Source organism: Photinus pyralis, unplaced genomic scaffold (assembly GCF_008802855.1).
Source record: "Photinus pyralis isolate 1611_PpyrPB1 unplaced genomic scaffold, Ppyr1.3 Ppyr1.4_LG5, whole genome shotgun sequence".
Classification (NCBI taxonomy): domain Eukaryota; kingdom Metazoa; phylum Arthropoda; class Insecta; order Coleoptera; family Lampyridae; genus Photinus; species Photinus pyralis.
In genome coordinates this window covers 46,491,144-46,514,067 of record NW_022170596.1, presented here as the reverse complement: position 1 = coordinate 46,514,067, position 22,924 = coordinate 46,491,144, and the positions used below count along the sequence as shown (strand labels likewise).

The 22,924-nt window shown below is 38.9% G+C and overlaps 2 protein-coding genes across 2 annotated transcripts; one reads left to right on the top strand and one right to left on the bottom strand.

The window, feature by feature from the left end:
- Positions 1-1,698: 1,698 nt before the first annotated feature.
- LOC116170588 (probable multidrug resistance-associated protein lethal(2)03659) lies at positions 1,699-14,266 on the bottom strand. Its single transcript, XM_031487088.1, has 11 exons — positions 10,688-14,266; positions 10,569-10,642; positions 10,396-10,513; positions 10,113-10,349; positions 9,643-10,064; positions 5,062-5,218; positions 3,811-5,016; positions 3,430-3,766; positions 3,232-3,382; positions 2,957-3,187; positions 1,699-2,905 (listed from the first exon to the last, which is right to left on the bottom strand). Exons 3-11 carry the CDS (start codon positions 10,470-10,472, stop codon positions 1,998-2,000), a joined length of 3,726 nt encoding a protein of 1,241 aa, XP_031342948.1. The 5' UTR covers positions 10,473-10,513; positions 10,569-10,642; positions 10,688-14,266; the 3' UTR covers positions 1,699-1,997.
- LOC116170587 (probable multidrug resistance-associated protein lethal(2)03659) lies at positions 14,076-22,581 on the top strand. The gene is made up of 8 exons (XM_031487087.1): positions 14,076-14,169; positions 14,225-14,458; positions 14,507-14,934; positions 19,340-19,496; positions 19,547-21,095; positions 21,140-21,290; positions 21,342-21,572; positions 21,622-22,581. The coding sequence occupies exons 1-8, from the start codon at positions 14,093-14,095 to the stop codon at positions 22,524-22,526; spliced, it is 3,732 nt and encodes a 1,243-aa protein (XP_031342947.1). The 5' UTR covers positions 14,076-14,092; the 3' UTR covers positions 22,527-22,581.
- The last annotated feature ends 343 nt before the right edge of the window (positions 22,582-22,924 follow it).

Below are 22,924 nucleotides of genomic sequence, written 5' to 3'. Positions count from 1 at the left end.
ATGGATATGCCGAGTTATACAGTGAGGACATAAAGTCTGTCGCCGCCACTCCCTCCTTCCATAATTTTTAACTCGGTCAGTATCTACATTACCATGGATAATTATTCTCCGAGATGCTGTTTCTGAAAGTAAAACGTGCACAACTTTTACACGCAACGACCAATTTGCCTCTAGTGATAAAGTGGGCAAGTAAAAATTTAAAAAAAGGGGAATTTTGACGTTTGAAAAAAATATATCCATTGATCTTGTCAAAACTTTAAGAGCAAATATCTCGAAAACGGTCTGACGGAGGAGGGTACTCACAAAGGCAAAATGAATCATCTGGACGAGACACATCTATTGGTTAAGTCGAAACGAATATCTCGAAAGCGAAGTGTCGGTTCTCATAAAGAGTAAGTAGAAGAATTGTGGGTGGCTGCGGGTTGTGCGAAAATGTTAAGTAGAATTCCATTATAATAAATAATATCGGCTTAAATCGTAATTCTTTTGTTTGCGATATTTTCTATTAACTACATGCGAAATTACATTACTCACGAGTAGGCGGGAGACACTTATTTGTGACCCGAAGAACCTATCGTTAAATGGGTATAACTTTTGTTGTTCGACAATTATTTTCTTCCTTAACTCGTCAAGTATGTACACAACGAATTTCGTGGAATTCTCTCCGGCCAAGAATTACAATGGGATTTTTTTTCCAATTTTCAAAAACTAATTAGTGATTTTTTTTCGCTCCCCCATAATGCGCAGTTTCGAGGTAGGGAAGGTCATACCCGAAAACACTTTCAAAGACGTGCCACCAGTCTTTCTAACTTTTATGGTTGCCGAGAACAAAATTAAAGAACAAATGCAAATTTCGCCACATTTTTGGGGGTGGCCCCCAAATGAAACACATTGGACTCTCGGTTTATTGGGAAAAAATGCTTGTTTTGATCCCCCCTACCACCAAATTTTTTTACATACTGATATGCAATACCCTGTATAATAAGGTATATTTAAAACAATGAAAATACACCAGTTAGGTTCAAAAAGTATATTTTTCTAAGATTGTAAATTGCTAGAAAAGGGATAGTCATCATTTTCATTATTTGGATAGGGATCGTATATGTAAGTTGTAATTTAGACGCCCCCCCCCTCCCCACTTAAAGATTATCGATATTTTTTTGCAAGAAAGTTATTAGTACTATGATGTTTCATGATGTATAGGGTTGAAAATTCTTCAAGTCACTGTTTGTTGATTTTACTCATTGACTCGTTTACTTGTAGTTGCTCCTTAGGCTATTACTAGTTGTATAACTTACCTTTTTGCTTTGCCTATATAAAAATAATGTGCTATTTGAATATCCAGAACTTAATTTGGGTAGTTTTTTGGCGAGAAAATTTGGGAACGTTGTGCTCAGATAAAGCGCCGATTTTAAGTATCCCATCCATATCAAAATCGATACGTTACCTGAATTAGACCTTCATATGAATAGATATTGTCAAATGCAGGTAATACATCGCCTGCTTTATTTATGATGCAAACGTTATAGGCTAAAATTTAAATAAAATTAACCATTAACCAGTTTCAAATCCTAACTGAAAAATTTATATAAATTAATATAGAATTTGAATGAAAATCCTAATGATAAATGTGTTCAGATAAACGCAAACGTAATTCAGTTTATTTAATACGATTTAACGTCACAAATGTAATCCCAAGTCGTTTGGTCTTTATTTTTTTTATTTTCAAGGGAATTTGTATAAAAGTAATGCTAATGATTTTTGAGTTTTCCATGGAACGTATTTTGACGTGTTTATTACAGCGCCTCCTGTGAACCGATTTAAATAACATTATACGAGGGGGTTAAAATCTAAAAATGTTTGCCAACGCATTATGCAGTTATTATTAAGGAAAGGAGAAATTCAAACTTTGAACTCTGAATTTGGAGTTGAACGTCAAAATACAAACGTCCCGAGCAAGCACACGCACAGATATTTATCTATGACCAACTTCTTACTTATGACCTGACCAATCCATCCTGCTGAACCATATGGTAAAATAAACCTTGCTCGTCATCTAGTAAATTTTTGGGCGATCCAAATTGACAAATCGCACCCGCGTCCATAACAATAATACTGTCCGAATCTATTACCGTTCGCAGTTTGTGCGCAAGGGTAAGTACTGTGCAATTTGAGAACTTCCGTTTGATTGTCCTCTGAATGAGAGTATCGGTTTCTGGATCGATATTGGCAGTCGCTTCGTCTAATACTAAAATAGTGTTGTTGTGCACGATGGCTCTTGCCAAACAGAAGAGTTGCTTTTCTCCTACGCTTAAACCCATTCCTCCCGATAGAACTTCGGCATCCAAACTTGTAAACGCACTTTTCATCCCCACTTCTTCTAATGCATCCCACAGTACCTTGTCTAAGAATTCGCAGTACGGATCTAAGTTGGTCCTGATTGTACCCGAAAAGAGCACCGGGTCTTGAGGTATGATCGACACTTTAGAACGGAGATATTTGATCGGCACTGATTTAATATCTATACCGTCAATAAAAATGTTTCCTTCGTAGTCGTACATTCGGAATAAAGTCGAAATAATTGAAGTTTTTCCTGCACCAGTCCTTCCAACAATACCGACTTTTTCCTTGGGTCCAATGTAAAAATTAATATTTTCTAATGCCGCCTCCCCACCACTCGAATACTGCAAAGTCACACCTTCGTATTTAATAGTCCCGATGTTTGGCCAATTGTCTGGTTTGGCGCCCGTGGGAACCTCGACGACTATATCTCTGTACTCTAAAACCCTCTCTGTCGATGTCATCTGCGTTTCTAGATGAGCCCATTGTCGAGCAGCCGATGTCAGTAACCGGATTAAAGAAAATGACTGTGAAATGGCCAAGCCAACTAAACCGGCTAGTCTATCTAAACACGTTTCGTTTAACAGGATAATTGCGAAGGGGTTGTGTTACTTACCTGTTTTTGATACCAAGAATGAAAAAACTATTATTGTAATGTACACATTACAAATTGCGTCCAAAGAGAACCCAAAGGCTCTGGACGTGGACAAGTTCATATAAAGCGTAGAACTGTACAGATCTTGGTATTTGTCAAATTCTTCAATTAGTCTTTCCTGAGAGTTACTTGCTCGAATTGTGGTGAGTCCCTCTAAAGTGGCGTTTAGGTGACCTATTAGTGGGCTTCGTGCTAAAAGTGTAGATACGTGAAACGTGACTTCTGTTGCAACTTACCAGCTCCTTCCAGCCGTTTCAAACTTCGACCAAGTCTCATATAGATTCGGCGTACTGTATACAATATCACAGTTAGTATAATGGATGGTACTATAAAATACCAATTTACGGTTGTGACAATAATTAACACGCCATACATAGACAGAAGAACCTTCAACTTTCCTTTGAGATTGAGTTTGAGTGTAGCAGGACACTTACTTTCATAGAATCCAACAACACGCTAGGCATTTGATCATCCATTATTGACAAATCGCGAGAGAGGCGATTGAGAATATTTCCCGATAGGTTGTTGTCAAAGAATATCATCGGTGCGTTTACAACTTTATCTATAACAGTCTTGTGTATTTTAATAGATGCCTTGCTTGTAAATAAAAAAAATGACAACGCCTCTAAAATGGTACAGGTTGCAGCACCGAGCATTACAAACGAGTATGTGGCCATTATTACGTCATATCTGTTTTCCAAATCTTTGTATTCGGCTGAGTATGTGGTTTGATTCGTCCGAAAACCGGAAAGCTCTTGCTCCATATCTACCCTGAAAATCGCAAATGAAAAAAAGACCGGAATTTGTGGTTTTACCAAAAACTGATGAAGTAATCCGTCCAACTGGCCGCGGCGTTAGCCGTAATGGAACAAATGGCGACTATCAAAAAGATTTTCCAACCTCCCCCACAGAGATAATACGCATAATACACGGAGCTTTTTACTTTTCCTATTTTGTTATACTCTTGGTAAATGTTAGGTGGTACGGCTTCATTTAGAATTAAAGGCTGTGCTTCGTCGATTTCTCTATATGGTTCGTTTTGATTATCACCTAGTTCAATTGTTTCCTCATTTTTCCACCGCTTAAAGTAATTGAAAGAATCGTGGAATTCTACGCGCCCCCCGTGTAAAACCAAAACCTTATCGTTGTCTTCCAAGGGAAGAGAGTTGTTAGTTAGTAATACACAGACGCAGTTTTTCAGGAACCCCTTGATGCACTCATTGAAAATATGTTTCCCAACGCGCCCATCCATGGAGGACAAGCAGTCGTCTAGCAAATAAATAGCAGCTCGTTTGTAAATCGCACGCGCCAGGTTTATTCTGACCTTCTGTCCTCTACTTAAATTTGAGCCACGATCTGAGACAAAGGACTGATCACCATTTGGGAATACCTTCAAATCCCGCTTTAAGGCGCACACATCAAGCACTTGCTGATATCTTTTTTCATTAAACGGCTCTCCGAAGATTATGTTTTGACGTATCGTCGAAGGGAATATCCACGGTTCTTGAGACGCGTAGGACACCTCTCCGGGAAGCATAATCTCGCCGCTAGTTATCGGAACGTCGCGTAGCAGTAGTTTTAACAACGTCGACTTGCCTGAACCGGTAGGCCCTGTGACCACTGTCAATCCTCTGCAAATATTTAAACTTAGACCGTCCAAGAGTATTACTCCACCTGCAGTTGAGACAGTAGCATTCTTCACAGATATTACCCCATCTGCCAACGAGTCTTCACTAGAATGAGAAGGAACTTCTGGGAGCATAAGGAACTTTGTGATTCGATGTAGCGACGCTTTATATTCGGCCATTTGTAGAACGACATTTGGCAGGTAGTCAGTGAGAAGGGATTGAAAAGCTCCAAAACAGCCGTTAATCACAAACGCATTTTCTGCACTTATGTGGTTACCCAAAGCAACGTACGTAATCACGCAAATGTAAAAAGCGAAACGGTAGGAGAGTTGACAAATAGAAAAAATCATCGCTTTTATGTAAAATAAGATTTTTAGCAGTTGCATTTCTTTGCTGAAATTTTCAAGATAAGTTGAGTGTTTTAGTATACCCCCTTACGTTCTACGTTCATCAATTAGTTTTGAGAAAAACTTTTCCCACCTATGCATTTTGATTGTTCGCATCGCTGTTAGCATTTCCTGCATCAATTTAACCCTTTGATCGGTTTGTGCAGCAGTTTTCAGTCGATAGTTTAATATCAGCTTGCCCAAAAGTGCTAAAAGAAAATTTCTGCAATCTATTTGGTAGGTATTTGTCAAAAATTTCTTACTAGTGGGGAAATGTGGCTTAGTATTTGTTTGTTATTTAAATTGGCTATTAATAATAAAGGTTCAATCAGTATTGTAGCGATATCAAGAGTTGAGTTGGGACCGACAAAGAGGGCGGATGTGCCTGGCGAGTTCTGTGTTTACTTTGTATATTTTATTTACTTTAGTAAAGAATTCGGTAAATTTTGAACGCGAGGAGGATTAATTCGGGCTTACACTTGAAGCCCTAGCAGAATTTGTCTTTATCAAGACACGAATAATACGCGAGGTTTTAATTGTGGCAAGACAGTGTAGAAATCAAATCAACAGGGCGAAAAGCTAAATATTAGGATTAAGGTTATAATTTAAATTAAACTAGAGATAGAATAGAGAGACGCAGGCCACAGGGGGCAATTAATCAGGTAGTGTAGAATGTCTAGATAAACGGGAAGTACGGAAGGTAGCGCGGGCTAGTAAATACGCATACTGCGAGGGTGAGAAAAATTACCCTTATGAAAGGAAACCTAAACCTGTCGATCGGCGAAATACAAGCATCCTTAACCCGGATATTTAAACTCCCAAGTTGACGACTTTGTATACTTGCGAGGGCAACCCTTAATAGCGCATTTCGAGGGCTGGAAAGCTTTTGTGCGGGTAGAATTAAGGTTGATTCTCACTATACATAACGTTTCCATACCATATCCTTTCCATAACCATTCCGTAAATTATTATACCTATGAAATTGACCTTTAAGTGATATGTGCGTAAGACATTCAGCCGCGCGCTAATACACATTCGCCTTCCATATGTGAACGGAAAGGAGACACAATATATACAAATTTTTGCGGCACAGTTAGCTTCAACGACGGGATTAGTGAGCGAGAGTAGAATGTCTTTCGGAGGTAATCATAAACTGTGGTTCGATTATGAATGTATAGAAGCGAAGAAGCATTTGCAGTCATTACTAAAAATTTGTAAAAAAAATAACTTTTCAGGTCAAACCACGGTGGTATAAACCAAACTAAACTATTTAAAGTCAAAGAAATACTATAAACAAATTATTACTAAGAAGAAGAAAAAGTTTGATCAAAAATGTATCGATGCGCTATCGGCCACTAAAGATCAAGTTTCTTTTTGGAAAACTCTTAACCAGTTCATACGCTTTGATAGTTTCTGTCCGATTTCCATTCATGAGTGAGAAATGTATTACGATACCAACATGAAAGTTCGACTTCCATCCTGTACATACTATTTTGATGCCGGACATTTTTTATTTGATAGCGCAATAACTTTAGAGGAACTGCTCCAGTGCCTCAAAAAATGTAAAAAAGGTAAAGCACAGGGCAATGACGGGATATCATACGAGTTCATTCAAAATCTTCCGAACAATTGGCTTCTGTACATCTGTCGCCTGTACAATAAAATTTTGGAATCTGAAAAGTGTCCTATAGGTTGGAGTGAAGTAGTTTTAACTATGTTGCACAAAAAAGGACCAAAGGAAAATCCTGAAAATTATAGAGGAATAGCTCTTATTAATTGCTGTACAAAATTATTTACGTTAATTCTCCTCGAAAGGTTGACATGGCGCTGCAATGAAAATAATATTTTACCTGAATGTCAGTCAGGGTTTAGAAGGTCAAGGGGTTGTATTGACAACATTTTTGTTCTTAACTCCATCATTCAATGTCATCTGAGACTAAGTGGTCGAAAAGTGTTTGCTGCATTTGTCGATTTTAAAAAAGCTTTCGATACAGTTAATCATAATTTACTTTAGCGGAAGCTGTATGATTCAGGCGCTAGTGCAAAATTGATACGAATTATAAAAAACATATATGAAAATGCATCATTTAAAATAAAATCGAACAATTGCTTTAGTCAGACATACGAAATTTGTGAGGGGGCCTTACAGGGCGAATCTTTGTCTCCACTCCTTTTTTCAATTTTCATCGCTGACATCGAAAGTTACTTCTCTTCAGCGGGTTTATCCGGAATTAATATTGACAATCATGTCAGTTCCCTAATGCTGTTATTTGCGGACGATTTAGTCATATTAAGTGACTCAGAAATTGACCTTAATCGTAAATTAAGAACCCTTAAAAACTATGCTACAGAAAATAGTCTAACAGTAAATATCAACAAAACAAAAGTTATGATCTTCAGTAGGGGTGGTTACTCTATGTTACCTTGCCGATATAAGCTATATTATGGTGAGGGTGAGAGCAAGCTGGAAATAGTACCGTCGTTTGTTTACTTGAGCGTGGAGTTTACATCATCAGGCATGTTCCTAGGTATGTCATATTCTACTGTACTGAAAGCCAGACAAGCCTTTGGTAGCGTAGCATCCCTTATTAATCGATCGAAAATGAATTCTTGGTTTTCTCGTAAAAAATTATATGTTAGCATAATTCTTTCGTCCCTTACTTATAAGATTGGTGTATGGGGATAAGGTATGGAGAGAATATCGAACGAGCGCAGGTGGGTTTTTTCAAAAACATTTTTTGGTTGCCAAGAAATACACCTAACTATAAATAAGACTGGAGACTAACACCGTTAAAATAAGTTTCCTTATCTTTAAAGCGGCTCTTTCATGGCTATTCAAATTGAAGGGTATGTCTAACGATAGGCTGCCAAAAATATGTTTTAATAGACTCGTTCAGCTCAGTAGTTCGAGTCCGAGTCCCACTAAATTTAATTGGGTAGCACAAGTGAAACAGTACTTTGTTGAAGCTGATAGTCTGGATCTGTGGGACAAATGTCTAACTAATACTGGAAATAAGAAAGAGTTAACTAATCAGTTACTTGAATCATATAGAAATTTCTTATTAAGGCAAGATCTAGACAGTCTGTCTCGCTCGACTTCTTTGCTATTTGCAACTAGCTTTTCTTACGTGGGGTTACCATACTACCTTACCCTAAAATGTCCTACATACCTTATAAAAATAATTGCACAGTTGCGTCTCTGCACAAAAAACTATGCTAAAATTTCGGATAAATACAGCACCCATAAAATACACACGGATCAAATATGCACATTGTGTAATACCATTAAGCCAGAAACAATAAATCACTTGTTCTTCGAATGTCCATTTTATAATAGCCTCCGCAAGAATTATATACCTCATATAAATTCCTTTATAGATCTAGCTAATGTTCTGGGTTCAAATTCTTTCAAAACACTCTCTTCCATCGGCGACTTTGTTACCGCGATGGTAAGGTTGCGTTCTTTTTTGCTTAACGAATAAAAAGATATATAGAAATGAATAAATAAAATAAAATAATTTTTTTTTAGTTTGCTTTAATACTACTACCTTATGTCATCGTTCTGTCTAGAAATCTTTTGCTGGCCATCTACTAAATATTACAATATAATAGTACTGATTTTCTTTCTATATTTTATAATGATTATATATATATATATGATAATTTGTGTTATGTTGCTGTAATGTAACTAACCATTCGTTCCCTTGTAATAAGGAATCATTGTAATTCTTTTAGATACAATAAATAATAATAATAATAATTTAAAAAAATATCTGGGAGCGTACATAAGCAGCACACTCAGCAGGCACGACATAGTGTAAGACAGAATGAACAAAGCATTCAGAGCCACACACGGAATCCGAAACTTCATACGAGAGCTTGAAAATGCTACACGACCATAGCTGCGACAATCTTGTACGGAGTGAGCACCTCAGCGCTAACAAAGAGCAACAGACGAACAATGAGGAGGATGGAACGGAAGACACTACGGATACTGATTGAAAACAGCAACCTCACAAGAAAGCAGATAAGGGAATTACTAGGAGGAAAGATGATCACCAGGAGACTGAAGATGAGAGGCACCTGAGGTACTGGGGGCATATAAACAGGAGGAACAAAGATCATATACTGCAGGCGGCCAAGAATCTTCGTGTCTCGGAATGGAAGGTGGGCCGGCTCTGCTTCACATGAAACACCACTATAGAGCAAACGGTGGTGGGCGCGGGGATTCCCATAGAAAGATGGGAGGACTGGAGCAGAGACAAACACCAGATGAAAAAAGAAGGCAGACGAGTACTGGAGGCGGAGGAAGAATCAGATATAAGCACAAGCAGCCAAGAGCAGCAGGAGGAGGGGGAGACAGAGACAGAAGAGAGGCATGGAGAGGACAACAATAAGAAAGGGCGAAACAATAACGAAGGAGAAGAGACAACAGGATGGAGGCTAGTGAAACGCCCGCGGGCGAGGCCATCACCAGGAAGCGGAATTCCATCTAATGCAGATATTCCGGTGGAGAAGCTTACCTTTTCGGGTCGGAAATCTAAATTCTGGGAGCAGCGGCTACGCCAGGCATACACCAAAGTATCAGTATTGTAGCGATATCAAGGATCCATGAACGATTCATTTGACTTACCATTCATTGGTACCGCGGCCAATACAATCACCGCGCCGGCAAATGCAGAAACGCCAATATATGTATACATAATGCAAAGTATAATGACAAATTTGGGGAACCATAAGACCAACATATGTCCGCAATCTGGCACTGTCAAGAGTTGCGCGATATCCTTAGTTATTATTGTCACAGCCATTCCGTGAATATTCTCATTTTCCAAATTAATCCTCAAACATTTTCTGTACACCATCGTACTACACGCTATTTGCATTTTCAGGCCTATCAACCATACTACAAGGATGCACGTATTATTGTATAGCTGATGTGTTGCAACAGCCCCAATTAATCCAGCTGCATATAATGAAGCTTCCTTGACAGTAACATTACTTCCAGGTTCAAAATACGCCATCAGCTTTCCCATCACAATCGTTTGCGCCAAGCTAAAGTAGCCTAATCACTCAATCTGGAGCGAATACCGCTATACTCACTCCGCAATACAAATTTCGAAGATAAAAATGCCAATTCCCCATAAGGCAAACTCCAGGCCAAAGATGCGGAGGAAGATTTTGAAAACTGACGGATTTTTGGAATTCATGAATTCCTTTTGCCATTCTCGATTCATGCGATGATACAATCGAGTAGCTTGGAAATTTGGCAAAACATCGTATATATCTTCCATTTTCAGGTCTCTTCGTGATCCAGTGTAAATAATATTGAACACATACCTAACAAATCTTTAGTGAAGAGGTTAACTCGCCTCAAGTTACTTACTTGAATAAAAAAATATTTATTATTCCTGCCTTTGTACGCGGATTTGGTTTACGCCTTTTCTGTTCGCTACAGTCCATTATGTCACTCAATATACACACAACTCTAGTGTAAATATTATCTGTAGTAAAATTTTATAAAAGTTGAAACAAACAAGAAATATTATGTAAACCTACTTGTAAAAAAAACGTGACCGAAACAAAATAGTGCGGTTAATAAGTTGACCAATATCCTCCTTTGAAATTTGACACTACTGACAACTGTAATTTTCTTATTGAGGGCGTTTAAGAATTACCTTTATTCAAGTGGGTGTAATGTGTGTTTTCAGGCCTAGATGAAGGACAACATTTTTCGGGTGATTTTAGAACTCCACATTCCAACTGTGACTAATTTATGCTGAGCTATATTGACATTTTCCAGACGACTTCGTACTAATTGTTTCTTCATACCCTTATGCACAGATTTGACGGTGTAGGGGTCGGAAAGAATAACCCTACTGCGTGTCGTAGAAGGTGACTAAACAACAGCAAGTTAGCCGCAACCCCGGCGCTTGTGTTTGGTGGACGAAGGGTGTTTGGAAAGATTTTATCTTCTATTCTTTACCGATTGTATTTATGTCTTGATAGGGGGAATTTTAAATGATGGTAGTGGCCTTTGTTGTGGGTTTATTACCGTCAAGCGATCTGATTGGTTTTGTAAATTAGTTTATTGGTGGAAACGGTTTTACGTCAGGTGATGGGTGTCAATAAAAAAAGTAAAGTAAGTGAGGAGTTGGTTGTTGGGAGAGAACCGTTAAGCAATTAGCTTGAAACGGTCACTTCAGTTCAGTTGGTCACCTATTATTACCTTAGGCTGGTTTGATTTTTGTGCCCCATTCGCATTGAACCGCGAGCGAAGTTTAGTCAAAACCTATAGATTACCGTGGGGTGATTTATTTGTACCAAGAGAATTTGCGCCTAGAACTGAGAAAGGGTTTGGTAAACTCCCTGCGAACTAGCACAGTGTTTTGATATATTGTAACCCTCTGTATTATTTAATCTAGGGAGAGTTAAGTTTAGTTAAAAAGTGGTCACTTTAGTTATTTCGGGCAACCTGTTACAAAGGGATAAAGGTAGAATTTGATGCTTTTAGATATACGTAATTTTTTTAAATTTCTAGTGTTGTCTTCATTTACTATGAAGTGATCTGAATTGGAGGTGCATCGATTTTTAATTTTTCAGTTATGGAGGAAAGGGTCCATTCTCCTTGAAAACTGTTTAAAAACTTTGAGGTGAGAACGTAACATTATTTTTTGCATGATCTGAAATCATTATTATTAGTATAAGGAGGAATTTTAGTGCTGCTTGTGTAACTGCCCGTTAAAAAAGTCCGTTTTTTCGCCACTCTTCGGTAGTGGGAGTTTGACACGTAATGGTGTGTCCCAGGTAGAACGCACCATAAGTAAACGGTAATATATTTTTTCGCGAAAGATCCAGGAGGCCTTTGAAATTACAGTTCAATGCACTACAGTGATCTCTTTGTAGCACCAGGCAAGCGCAATAACGTACGTGCGTTTTTGCAAATAACAGAGTAAGGACCGCTGCATAGAGTTTGTGGAGGTCGCCAAACGGTGTTGTGAAAACGTCTCCTGGTCTTGAAAAATGAAAGTTTTTGGGTTGGCATGACGAGAGGTAAGGAACAGGTCTATGAATAGGCGTTGTTGTTCACAGTCAAACTGAATATCGGAGCCGGGCACGTTGTGCAGCTGGAGTTTAAGAGATGTGCTGCCGATGAGAAGTTCTAGAAGTTCAGTCTCCCTCTTGATCACGGGTGTATGAAGATCAACTGCATCAGCGACAATGTTAGAGGACCCATACGCCGTAATACCCGTGGTAAATTGGGCGATATAGGTCAGTTGAGTCTGTTGTACTGGATGTAGCTTGTCTGTATAGGTTGATCCATGGTGAAGGTCAGTGGTTTAAGATCGGTGAAAATCTCCATTCTGAACCACAAAAATAATGGGATTAAAATGTCGTACGGTGGCGTAGACAGCCAGTTCCCGATAGTCAGCGGGCCACTTTCATTGACGTGGTCGCACCTCATGGTAATTTACAGGTGGTTGAATTGACTTCGCTTACCGCTCAACACGAATGAACTTTTTAGAAAATTAAACACATCCTACGGTAATTTACAGGAGTTTGACTTAACTTTGGATTTGTAGTGACCCGAATACTCTCACGGTTATCCCAGAACTGCAAACTTCCCACTATTTTACTTCTATGATTTACACCCCTTGACATTTTCCACCAAGTACGCCCCCAATTAGATTCATTGACGGCTATATAAATTAATGCAATGTGATTTAACTTACTGTTTATTCTGCAAATCTCACATTACGCAGCAACTCAGATAGTTACAACTACAACACAAACAAAATCTTTCCGGTAACCTGAAACAAGCAGGCCGTATCCCACGATTTACCGGCGCCTTAAGTTTTCAAACGCATTTAAAAAGTCAGGACCGTATTTAAGGTGCACTCGCCCACGTAACATTACCAAAATATTAAAGAAATTCTCCCAAATAATGAGCAAATCAACTTAAAACCCTAAATTGAAGGAGACCACCTGCTTGGCCAAACTTCAACTACCAAACTAATAAAGAATTCATTCGCGTCCACAGCCTTGTTACTATATCGGACCGTGCTTAATTGAAGGAGGAAAAAATGGCACACAGCCTCTTGGAATGGACGCAGCTCTGACTGCAAACACAGAGCTGTGTCTATATAGGAACGCTGCTTCCCTAGATACCCAGACAAGATGTGCTGGACTGGACAAACACGACCCGAACGGTACACGGTTTGAAGGACCTACAGAAGAAACCTATAACTTGAATTTTTAATCTGTTCGTTTTTTAATAAATTCCGGTTTTATAACGAATCGAGTGTTTGCAAAACCATTACAAGAACATCATCCCATTAAAATCATCTTTAAACTGCCCCTACATCGTTTACTGTGCCAGGATCTCCTCTCTCCCTTCCTCCTCCTCTTTCCCTGGCCTATGTAAAATCCTCGCAATCGAGAATTAAGTCATAATCGGTAAAATAGGACCCAAAATCGTGTCATTTCACCCTTCGACCTCCAAACTCCAAGCTAGGATTGCGACACGCAGTGCTCTCTGCGATAGAGTTATTCTTTCCCGCCCCTACAAGGGTAAATTGCAAATCGCACCACGAAGTACCGATACAATATTATCAAAATTAAAAAATCGAATCAAAGAAATCGGTCTCCCCTTACAAAGTGCACTCAAAATTAACTTCATTGCGTTTAGAGGTATGGAAAAGATTGAGCAACATGTCAATAGGTACTAAATGACTATCGCTCACCACCTATGAAAAGCAAAAAGTTTCTCCCCTCAGAAGTACCAAAACTTCATCAACAAACTTTGGTCCAATTTCACTAAACTATAACAAAAAATTCGCATAATTAATTATAAACGGCTCAGTTACCGCGTTTCAAAATAATAGGGTAGGCTTAACCAGGTTAATGCGATAATAAGGAATCTAGAACGTACAAGTAGTGCGTCCTTGGAGTAGCCTGTATAATTTTTTGACCAGTCAAAACAGAAAGAACTTGTACTGTGGCGTAAATGATAGTAACGTCTGAATTGATTCGAACTGTAAACAGCTGATAACAGTCAGTAATCACGTTGTTAATAAACAGAAATGAACGGCGGAGTTAGACCAATAAGGAAACGGAATCCTAGAGATGCTGCAAACTTATTGTCGCACCTTTTCATTGGGTAATGCTAGACGTAGGTAGTAAAACTGTGACGACTGATGTAATCAATCCCATAGATATATTTATAAAACTATCGGGAAAGGTGTACGTAAAGACCTGGAGGATAGTGATGTTTACGAGGTAATTAGAGGTTGCGAGTCAAAGACGTTAGGCGATCGTCTGGAAAAGGAATGGAGGAAGGAAGTGTCCAAAAAAAAACCCTCTCTTCTAAAAGCAATACTGAGGATACACGGCTTGATGTATATCTGTCTCGGTGTTAGTATTTTTGTATACGAAACGACGTTGGTTACGTAAGTGCCATTCGTCACTTCCTACAACTCTAATATAAGTTTGTCTAGCATTTTAGAGCCAATTTTAATGGGAAAAGTAACATCTTACTTTGAACCAGGCACAAACAGAACTAAATCGGAAACCACATTGTATACAATCGGATTATGTGGATGCTCTGTACTGCTCTGTCTTTGTAACAACCAATTTTTGCTGGGACTTTTAACTATGAGTTTAAAAATACGCGTAGCAGTTACGTCGTTAATATACAGGAAATGTTTGAAATTGAACACGAATTTCTCCGCTCAGTACAATGCTGGAAAAGCGGTGACATTGGTATCGAAGGATATTCTACAGTTTTTTGACTCGGCAGATTACGCCTTGATGATCGTGGTTGGAATTCCTCAGTTTTGTGTCATGATGGTCGTTTCATATCTTCAAATTGGAGTGTCCGCCATCGCTGGAGCGTCTTTGATTTTCTTTGTGTTACCGATCAATTGTAAGCGACATTTTATTTTATTATTATTTATTACTAATTACCTACTAATAATATTCCAAAGTATCTCATTCTGGGTCTAACACTCAGTTCACTGCTTACCTACTCACTCACCCTTACAAAAATATCCGATTGACCCAATTTTCTTATACTGCAAAGAAAGATGGGGATTTTAAAGATCTTGGGGTTCTTAATCACCAGAACGCCGTTACATCTCTGAATAAGAAGAGTTCCACCACGAATTCCTTTCTCAAGCCAAGTAGTGAAGAAGTTAGAAGAGAACGGCAGTAATGTCCCACAAGTCGATCTACAGCTAACGCATTTGATTTTATCCGCCCCAAAGGACAAATTGAAGTACAATGACCATGTCGTGCCGTAATTTACTTACACGCGAAATTAAAACCAAAATTTTAACCAATGGTTACCAGAAGCCTCGTACCTGGTAGAGTTGAGTTTTCCCGAAAGAAAATTCGGTTCATGACGATTCAATTTTACGAAAATTCAGAGAAAACCCACGGCAGAAAAATAGATCTCGCCCTCTGATGCGAATAACATGCAAAAAATACCTATTATATCCTATGTACTTCCGAATTGTAACTCAGGATTGAGTTGATCACGTAGCAGCTAGGATGAATTGGGCCGAATTTTGGTCCTTTTGGGTAAAGCGACTTTTCCGAAACAAGTATGTTAGATACAATTTACCTAAACCTTTTTGGGAGAGAAATTTCTGGGAGGCCAGTCTTCTTTTAAGGGCAAAAGTTTTCAAGGTGACTAATTTTTGATAGGAGGATTTAGCACAATTTATTAGGGGAGAGTATTCTTCATAGAAAATAGTTCTATAGCAAGTTTTATTTGGCGAATTGTTCGGAGAGAATTTCATAGGAGCAATTTCCCTTGATTTCTGGACCTGACTATTTGAGAAGGGTGATCTCAAAATTTTGTCTTGGAAAAGATTCTGCGAGGCCATTTGTTGTTATATTGGGGGTCAATTATTGTTTGAAGGGTCGAATTTTCCGCAGGGGACAAATTTCTCTTGGCGAAGAATATCCGGATTCTTTCAGGTACAGCTATTCTGTAGTGGACAAAAATTTGCTTTGGAGCGAATTTTCCCAAGACAAACTTTTTAAAGCAAATTTTCCACAGCTAGGACAGTTGTGAGAATTTACTTGGGTCGAACATTGCGAGTAAACAAGTTTTCTGTAAAATCTTTCTTTAAAGTTAGGTTGACCGTTTTGATGACGAGCTACATAAGTTAATTTTCCGAAACGGGTTTTTAAGAGAGCGGCAAATTTTAAATTTTTTTCCTCGGGTCTCCTTATGGGTAAACTGTGAAATGAATTTTTGAAAAGAGATTTCTTGGTGCATTTCCTGAGTGAGTAGATAGTAGATATTCCGAGAGGGGAAGAGATTCTTTGCAGGTAATTATTCTAAGAGTGGGTGCGAGTCTTTTTGTTGCCACATTCTCTTTTCTGAATGTGAATCTTTTGGCGGGAGTTCTTGGGACTAGAGTATTCTTGTAAGCGAATATTATGAGAGTGATCATCTTGGTGGAAATTTCTCTTGTTTAAGGAATTCTTGAGGAAAGGTATTCTGAAAAGGTGGAAATTTCTCTTGTTTAAGGAATTCTTGAGGAAAGGTATTCTGAAAAGGTCAATATTCTTCCGGAAACAAATGTTTCTTCAGGGAGAGTGTTTCTTGAGGGCAATAGGAGAATGCACAAGAAAGGGTGCACATGGAAGAGCGCATATGGATTTTCGGTGGAAGTTTCTTTGGGGAATGTGAATTTCCGAATACTGCGAAGGAAATCATTTAGGAAAATGAATCTCTCCTGGGGTGAACTTTTCGCAAATAAATTTTCCCGCAAGTTTGTTTGTTGGGACCACATATTTCGTAGGCGACAGATTTTTTTACAAGATACCAGTTTCTTTGGAGCATTTGACGGGGATTTTGTAGTTTTCTGAGAGGGCATAAGGAAGATATGTTTTGTTGAGTGAATATTCTGAATATGAAATGTTTGTAGTGAACTTTCTGATCGAGGTTTTCTTTGCTGATTTCTTCTGAGAGTGTTTCCCGAACATTTCGGAGGAGGGAGATAGCTTTCCTTAGAGCGAACGATCAGACACCAAGCTTTCGTGAACGAACCTTTTCCCTATTTATTGAGTGCGAATATTTGAACAGGGTTTTCCGGGAAGGAAAATATTACGGAGAAGATAATTTCTTTTAGAATACCAGTTTCTTTGGGGGCAGTTTCATGGTGGGCGAATATTTTGGAAAATGCATTTTTTTTGGAGCGAGTTGTTTTGCGGCAATTTGTTTAACGCGAATATTTTTTAAGTTTTTTATGAAGCTAATATATTACTGAACTAAAAATGTTTGTGAAATGAGTTTTCTGGGTTTGATATTTTTCAAAAAGAAGTTTAGAGAAAGAGGTTCCAAGTCCGAGTTCCTTCTGTACAATTTCCCGTAGTTCTTGAACATAATTATTTTCTGGTAGGGTATCATGGGATGGCAGATATTCCAAGTGCAGCGTGGAGATAATTTAATCTGAGAGAGATTAGTTAGATGCAAATGGAGTGCGAGCTTTCGTGAGCAAATATTATGAGGAGAATTCCACGTGGCAACTTCCGTTAGTTTCAAAACGTAATCTTTTCGAGAAAGATCATTTTCTTTGGGGAAAATGTTCTGAGACCACGCTTTCGTGAACGAGTAGATAACACGGGCATACCTGGATCGTTCAAGGTCGCTCTCTACCCCGTGGTGACCTTGAAAAGTGGGTGAAGATGAAGCTCAAAAGTAGGTTAAGGTAAATCTTAAAAACATCTCGTCTCCAAAGATCAATGACCCCCTTTTTGTTATCTCTTAATTCAATTTCAAGATCATCAAATGTCAATCGTCCCATTTTTGTTGGCGTAAACTAACTTTTTTTTAGGCAGTTAACTAAATATATAGGAGATAACATTCTTTGAGGATTGTTCCTGTTTACTAGATGAGGATTTTTTGAAAGAGGATTTTCTGGAAGGGAAAATGGTCCGTAGAAGGCAATCTTTTTTGACAAATCGCTTTTTTTGGTGCAATTACTCTTAGTTATTGAACTCAAAAGTTTATTCGAGAGACAAATGTTTTAGAAGACGTGGAGACAAACATTTCGACATTTGGGAACTTTCTACGGTTTCAGAACGTGAATTGTTTAGGGTTGAACGCAGGACGAACTTGGTTGGGAGAGTTTTCTTGAAGGTAATTTTTCTCGCATGCTGAACAGTTTCGTATTACAATTTTTTCTGCGCGAATTCCTCTGATTACTTGGGTAGCTCTTCTGGGCGAGGGTTTCATGACCTCAACTCTTATGAATGTAATTTTTTTGTGAGAGTTACTGGATGTGAAATTCTTAACAGAGTGCGTTTTCTGGAAGTGAAAATATTCTATAACGTTCTTCAAGAAAGCGAGTGTCTGAGGGTAATTGCTTTTATCTATTGATGGTGAATCTCAACAAATATTTCGATGATTACAGTTCCTTGGAGGTAATTTTTCTCAGTGTCCGAACATTGATTTTCTGGTGAGATAGTTCTCTCAAGAGGCGAACATTTCACACGAGTTTTGTCGCAGGTAATTTTTACTTGCTGCCGGACACCTGCTGGACACGCATTTCGTAGGGAGAGGACGCATAAAAACAATTTTTTTGGTTTTTCAGGTACGAGTTTTTTTGGGGCAATTTTTCCAATAATACTAAAAACACGAATTTTTGTTGAGTTATTTCTGGAAACGCGAATATATTCCTTGGCAAAAGATGTATGTGGGGTAAGTTTTCTGGTGCCGATTTTTCTGAGGGTGAAGTTTCGAGAGTGAATTTCCCGGGAGTTCCTTCTGCACAATTTCCCTTAGCCCTTCAACGTATATTTTTTCGGCAAATGTAGTGAGGTCAAGTTTTGGTAAACGAATCTTTCATTTCCCTACTAATTGAATGTGAATTTTTTGGAATATGATCTTTTTCGAGAAAGCCAGTTTCGTTAGGCCAACCGTGTGTGGCGTGATCTTTTTAAATTTTCTGGAAGGGCAAATATTCCAGTCGGCACACATTTTTCATGGGAATTTTCATTATAGCCTTTTGAAGCAATTCCTTTCCATTGACTTCTGGTTGTGAATCTATCAGGGGAGTTTCCTGGTGAAGCAATCTGCTGGAAAAGTAATCGATTATTTTTTAAAAATCACAACCGTTGTTTATAATTTATTGTCATCAAGGAATCGATTTTTGCTAATACTAGATAATACTCGTATCTATTGCGACTTACTTATTTTTACTCAAGTTCCATCCTGCACAACTAATTAATCGCATCAATTGCGAGTTACGCTTCATTATGTAACGCAAATTTATTGCAGCAGGAAAAGCTCATTCTCCATAGTAACCTTTTAGTGTATTTGGGAAAATTGGCCACAAGTTACCGACTAAAAACTGCCGGAAAAACTGACAATAGAATCAAAAGTACCCAAGAAATATTAACAGCGATGCGCATCATTAAACTGTACACTTGGGAGAAGTTCTTTTCAAAGTCGCTCGACACACTGAGAAAGTAAGCATCTTGGAAATCATTGGCGGAAACTTAATCTCACACTTTTTCAGGCGAGAAATCAAAGACCTACGAATTTTGCTCTACATTAAGGCACTCGCGTCGGCCTTCGGTGAGCTGTCATCACGTATCGCGTTCTACATCTGCGTAATCACCTACATCACTCTGGGAAACCACATTACCGCCGAAAAGGCCTTCATCGTCACAGGTTGCTTTGGTGCGCTGCGATCTGTACTTACAACTTATATGCCAATGGGAATAACTCAACTGGCGGAATTGAAGGCGTCTTTAGGACGTATAACCAGTTTTTTATTGCTGGAAGAAGTTCCTGAAGCAATTTGTCGCGACGTCCGTGCAGGAGAAATCATCGTGAAGGATCTTACGGTTAAACTGGCAGGAGAGACCGTTTTGGCTGCAGTTAATGTGGAGATTTCGAAAGGACTGACTTTGATAATCGGGCCGACCGGTTCCGGTAAGTCAAGCTTTCTGAAGGCCATACTTGGAGACGTTAGTTTATCGGAAGGAAAAGTAACTAGGAGCGGAAACGTTTCGTATGGATCTCAAGAGCCCTGGTTGTTTCCAGCGACGGTACGCCAAAATATTATTTTCGGGGAGAAGTTTGACGAAGACAGGTTTCGGGACGTAATCAAGGTTTGCGCGCTCGAGCGCGATCTGGGTGCATTTGCGAATGGTGATCAAACTATAGTTACCGATCGTGGATTGAATTTGAGCAAAGGGCAGAAGGCGAGAATTAATTTGGCACGTGCCATCTACAAAGAGGCAGACATTTACTTACTAGACGACTGTTTGTCTTCTGTTGACAATCGTGTTGGAAAACATATCTTTGATGAATGCATCAAAGGATTCCTTAAAAATTCCATATGCGTACTGGTTAGTAATAGCCCACTCCGCTTGGATGGGGACGATGTGGTCATGGTCTTGAGTAATTGTCGCGTCAAATTCTGTGACCGCTTCAGTAATTTTGTTAAATGGGACGATAAGGAAGTTGACACAAACTTGAGTTACAATACAAGTGACCCAAAGATGGAGATACAAACTGTTTCCAACACGATTTCACCTGAGAAAAATGATGTAAGTGCCCCTGACAATTACAGAGAATTAAATCGAGTTGGACAAGTAAATAGAAGCGTATACTTCGCTTATTTTGCTTCTGGTGGAGGATGGAAAATGTTGTTGGCGGTTTTACTATTCTTCATTGCTGCTCAAGTTGCAAACAGCTGGTCAGATTACTTTGTTAGCTTTTGGGTCGACATGGAACAAGACCTTACCGGCTTTCATTTAAATAATACCATCGATTCCGCCGAATATTCAGAGTTAGAAGATGCACATGACAAAGTGATCAAGTCGTACTCATTTGTGATGCTGGGTGCATCCATTTTTACCGTGCTTCGTGCCGTCGTATTTTACATCTTCAGCTGCAAAGCATCAAGCGCAATTCACAGTTCGGTAATGGCAAATATTTTAAGGACACGAACCTCTTTTTTTGACAACAATCTCTCGGGAAATGTACTGAATCGTTTCTCTCGTGATTTGGCGGTGATTGACGAACAAATGCCAGGCACACTAGATGGAGTGTTAAACGTATGTGTATCTCTTTCAAAAGATGGTTACTTATTATTTTTCAGGTTATTTTGTCAGTGCTGGGCGTATTCTTTGTGGTTTCATCCGTAAACCTCTACTTCATTATTCCATCGCTAATATTTATGGTTCTGTTGTATTTTGCTCGCCGTTTGTATTTGCCAACTGGTCGAAGCCTACGGCGCCTTGAGGGAGCATGTAAGTAAAATAATACTCTGTATATCAAAGAAATAATCCTTTCATCTTTAGCCAGAAGTCCAATGATCGGCTATATTAACGCCACCTTAGAAGGCCTGACAACAATTCGAGCCAGTCGAGCCCAAAGAATTTTGGAAAAGGAGTTTGATAACCACCAAGACGTGTACAGTTCCGTTGTCTACATGAACATCGTAGCTTCCAGAGCGTTTGGTTTTTACGTCGATATGACATGCGCCTTTTACATAGCCGTTATAACTCTATCATTTTTATTGTTCAAAACCGGTAGGTAACAACCACTATTAATGGCAGTGGTGACTATAGGAACTTGTAGAAAGTCTAGCGGGAAAAGTTGGATTAGCCATATCGCAGTCATTTAGGCTCACCAGCTTATTACAAAATGGAATACGGCAATGGGCTGAACTTGAAAGTCAAATGACGTCCACTGAAAGAGTGCTGGAATACAACAGTCTTAATGTTGAAGAAGCAACTGGTAGTAAACCGGGAACTTGGCCCAGCAAAGGTACTATCGAGTACAAAAATGTTCATTTGCAATATTCAGCCAAAGCAGAGCCAGTTTTGAAGAACGTGAATTTTTACTTAGAAAGCAGGCAAAAAGTGGGAGTAGTGGGTCGAACTGGAGCCGGCAAGACGTCATTGGTTTCGACGCTGTTCCGAATGTATGACTACGAAGGATCGATTTTAATTGACGATGTCGATATTAAAACTGTGGCGATCAAGTATCTGCGATCCAAAATATCTATAATCCCACAAGACCCAGTGCTGTTCTCGGGCACAGTAAGAACAAATTTAGATCCCTACTACAAATATCAAGATAAAGTCATTTGGGATGCTTTGGATGAAGTCGAAATGAAGAACTGTTTTAAAACTTTGGACGCTGAAATTACCGAATCTGGTACAGGATTGAGCGTTGGTGAAAGGCAGCTGCTCTGCTTGGCTAGAGCAGTTGTTCACAACAATAGTATTTTAGTATTAGATGAAGCCACAGCAAATCTCGATCCTAGAACTGATAACCTTATTCAAAGGACGATCAGGAGACGATTTGGTGGATGCACTGTCATAACAATAGCTCATAGACTGAACACTGTGATTGACTCGGATGTGATCATTGTCATGGACGGTGGAAAAATCGTCCAATTTGGTCCGCCAAAAGTATTATTAGAAGACAAGGATAGTTTATTCTATTGCATGGTTAAAGACTCCAGAATAGAATTCTAACTTTTCTTACTTTGTATTCACTCAATTGATTTTCTACAGTAATATGGGACCTTTAAACAGGCATAACTAAAATTGTCAAATTGTGCTATGCGTGTTTCACATTAAATTGATAGATGGAATAAATGTCCTTTTCTGATTATAGGATTTCGTACTAAATCTGAGCATCGCCGCTTATTAAACCCCTAATTAAATTTCATCATATGTGAAAAATTATCACTCATAGATTCCGTGTAACGGCAGCTCGTTGCCGAAATTTTAATTGATTGACATTTGCGCGAATTTTTGAGTGCGGCCCTGGCCAGTTAAATACGTGTGAAAGTTGGTAGTACCATCCAACCATCAGGGCGTTGCTCAGCGTTTCGTTTGATTGGTTTGTACGGAAACCAGTCCACGCGAAT

Bases quoted from the DNA above. Each gene is read 5' to 3' on its own strand.
- LOC116170587 (XM_031487087.1), top strand. From the start codon at position 14,093: ATGAACGGCGGAGTTAGACCAATAAGGAAACGGAATCCTAGAGATGCT. The intron at 14,935-19,339 runs GTAAGCGACATT...GTAACCTTTTAG, and splicing joins CTTTGTGTTACCGATCAATT to TGTATTTGGGAAAATTGGCC. The intron at 19,497-19,546 runs GTAAGCATCTTG...ACACTTTTTCAG, and splicing joins TCGCTCGACACACTGAGAAA to GCGAGAAATCAAAGACCTAC.
- LOC116170588 (XM_031487088.1), bottom strand. From the start codon at position 10,472: ATGGACTGTAGCGAACAGAAAAGGCGTAAACCAAATCCGCGTACAAAG. The intron at 5,219-9,642 runs GTAAGTCAAATG...ATTTTCTTTTAG, and splicing joins GGCCGCGGTACCAATGAATG to CACTTTTGGGCAAGCTGATA. The intron at 3,188-3,231 runs GTAAGTTGCAAC...CTACACTTTTAG, and splicing joins GAAACGGCTGGAAGGAGCTG to CACGAAGCCCACTAATAGGT.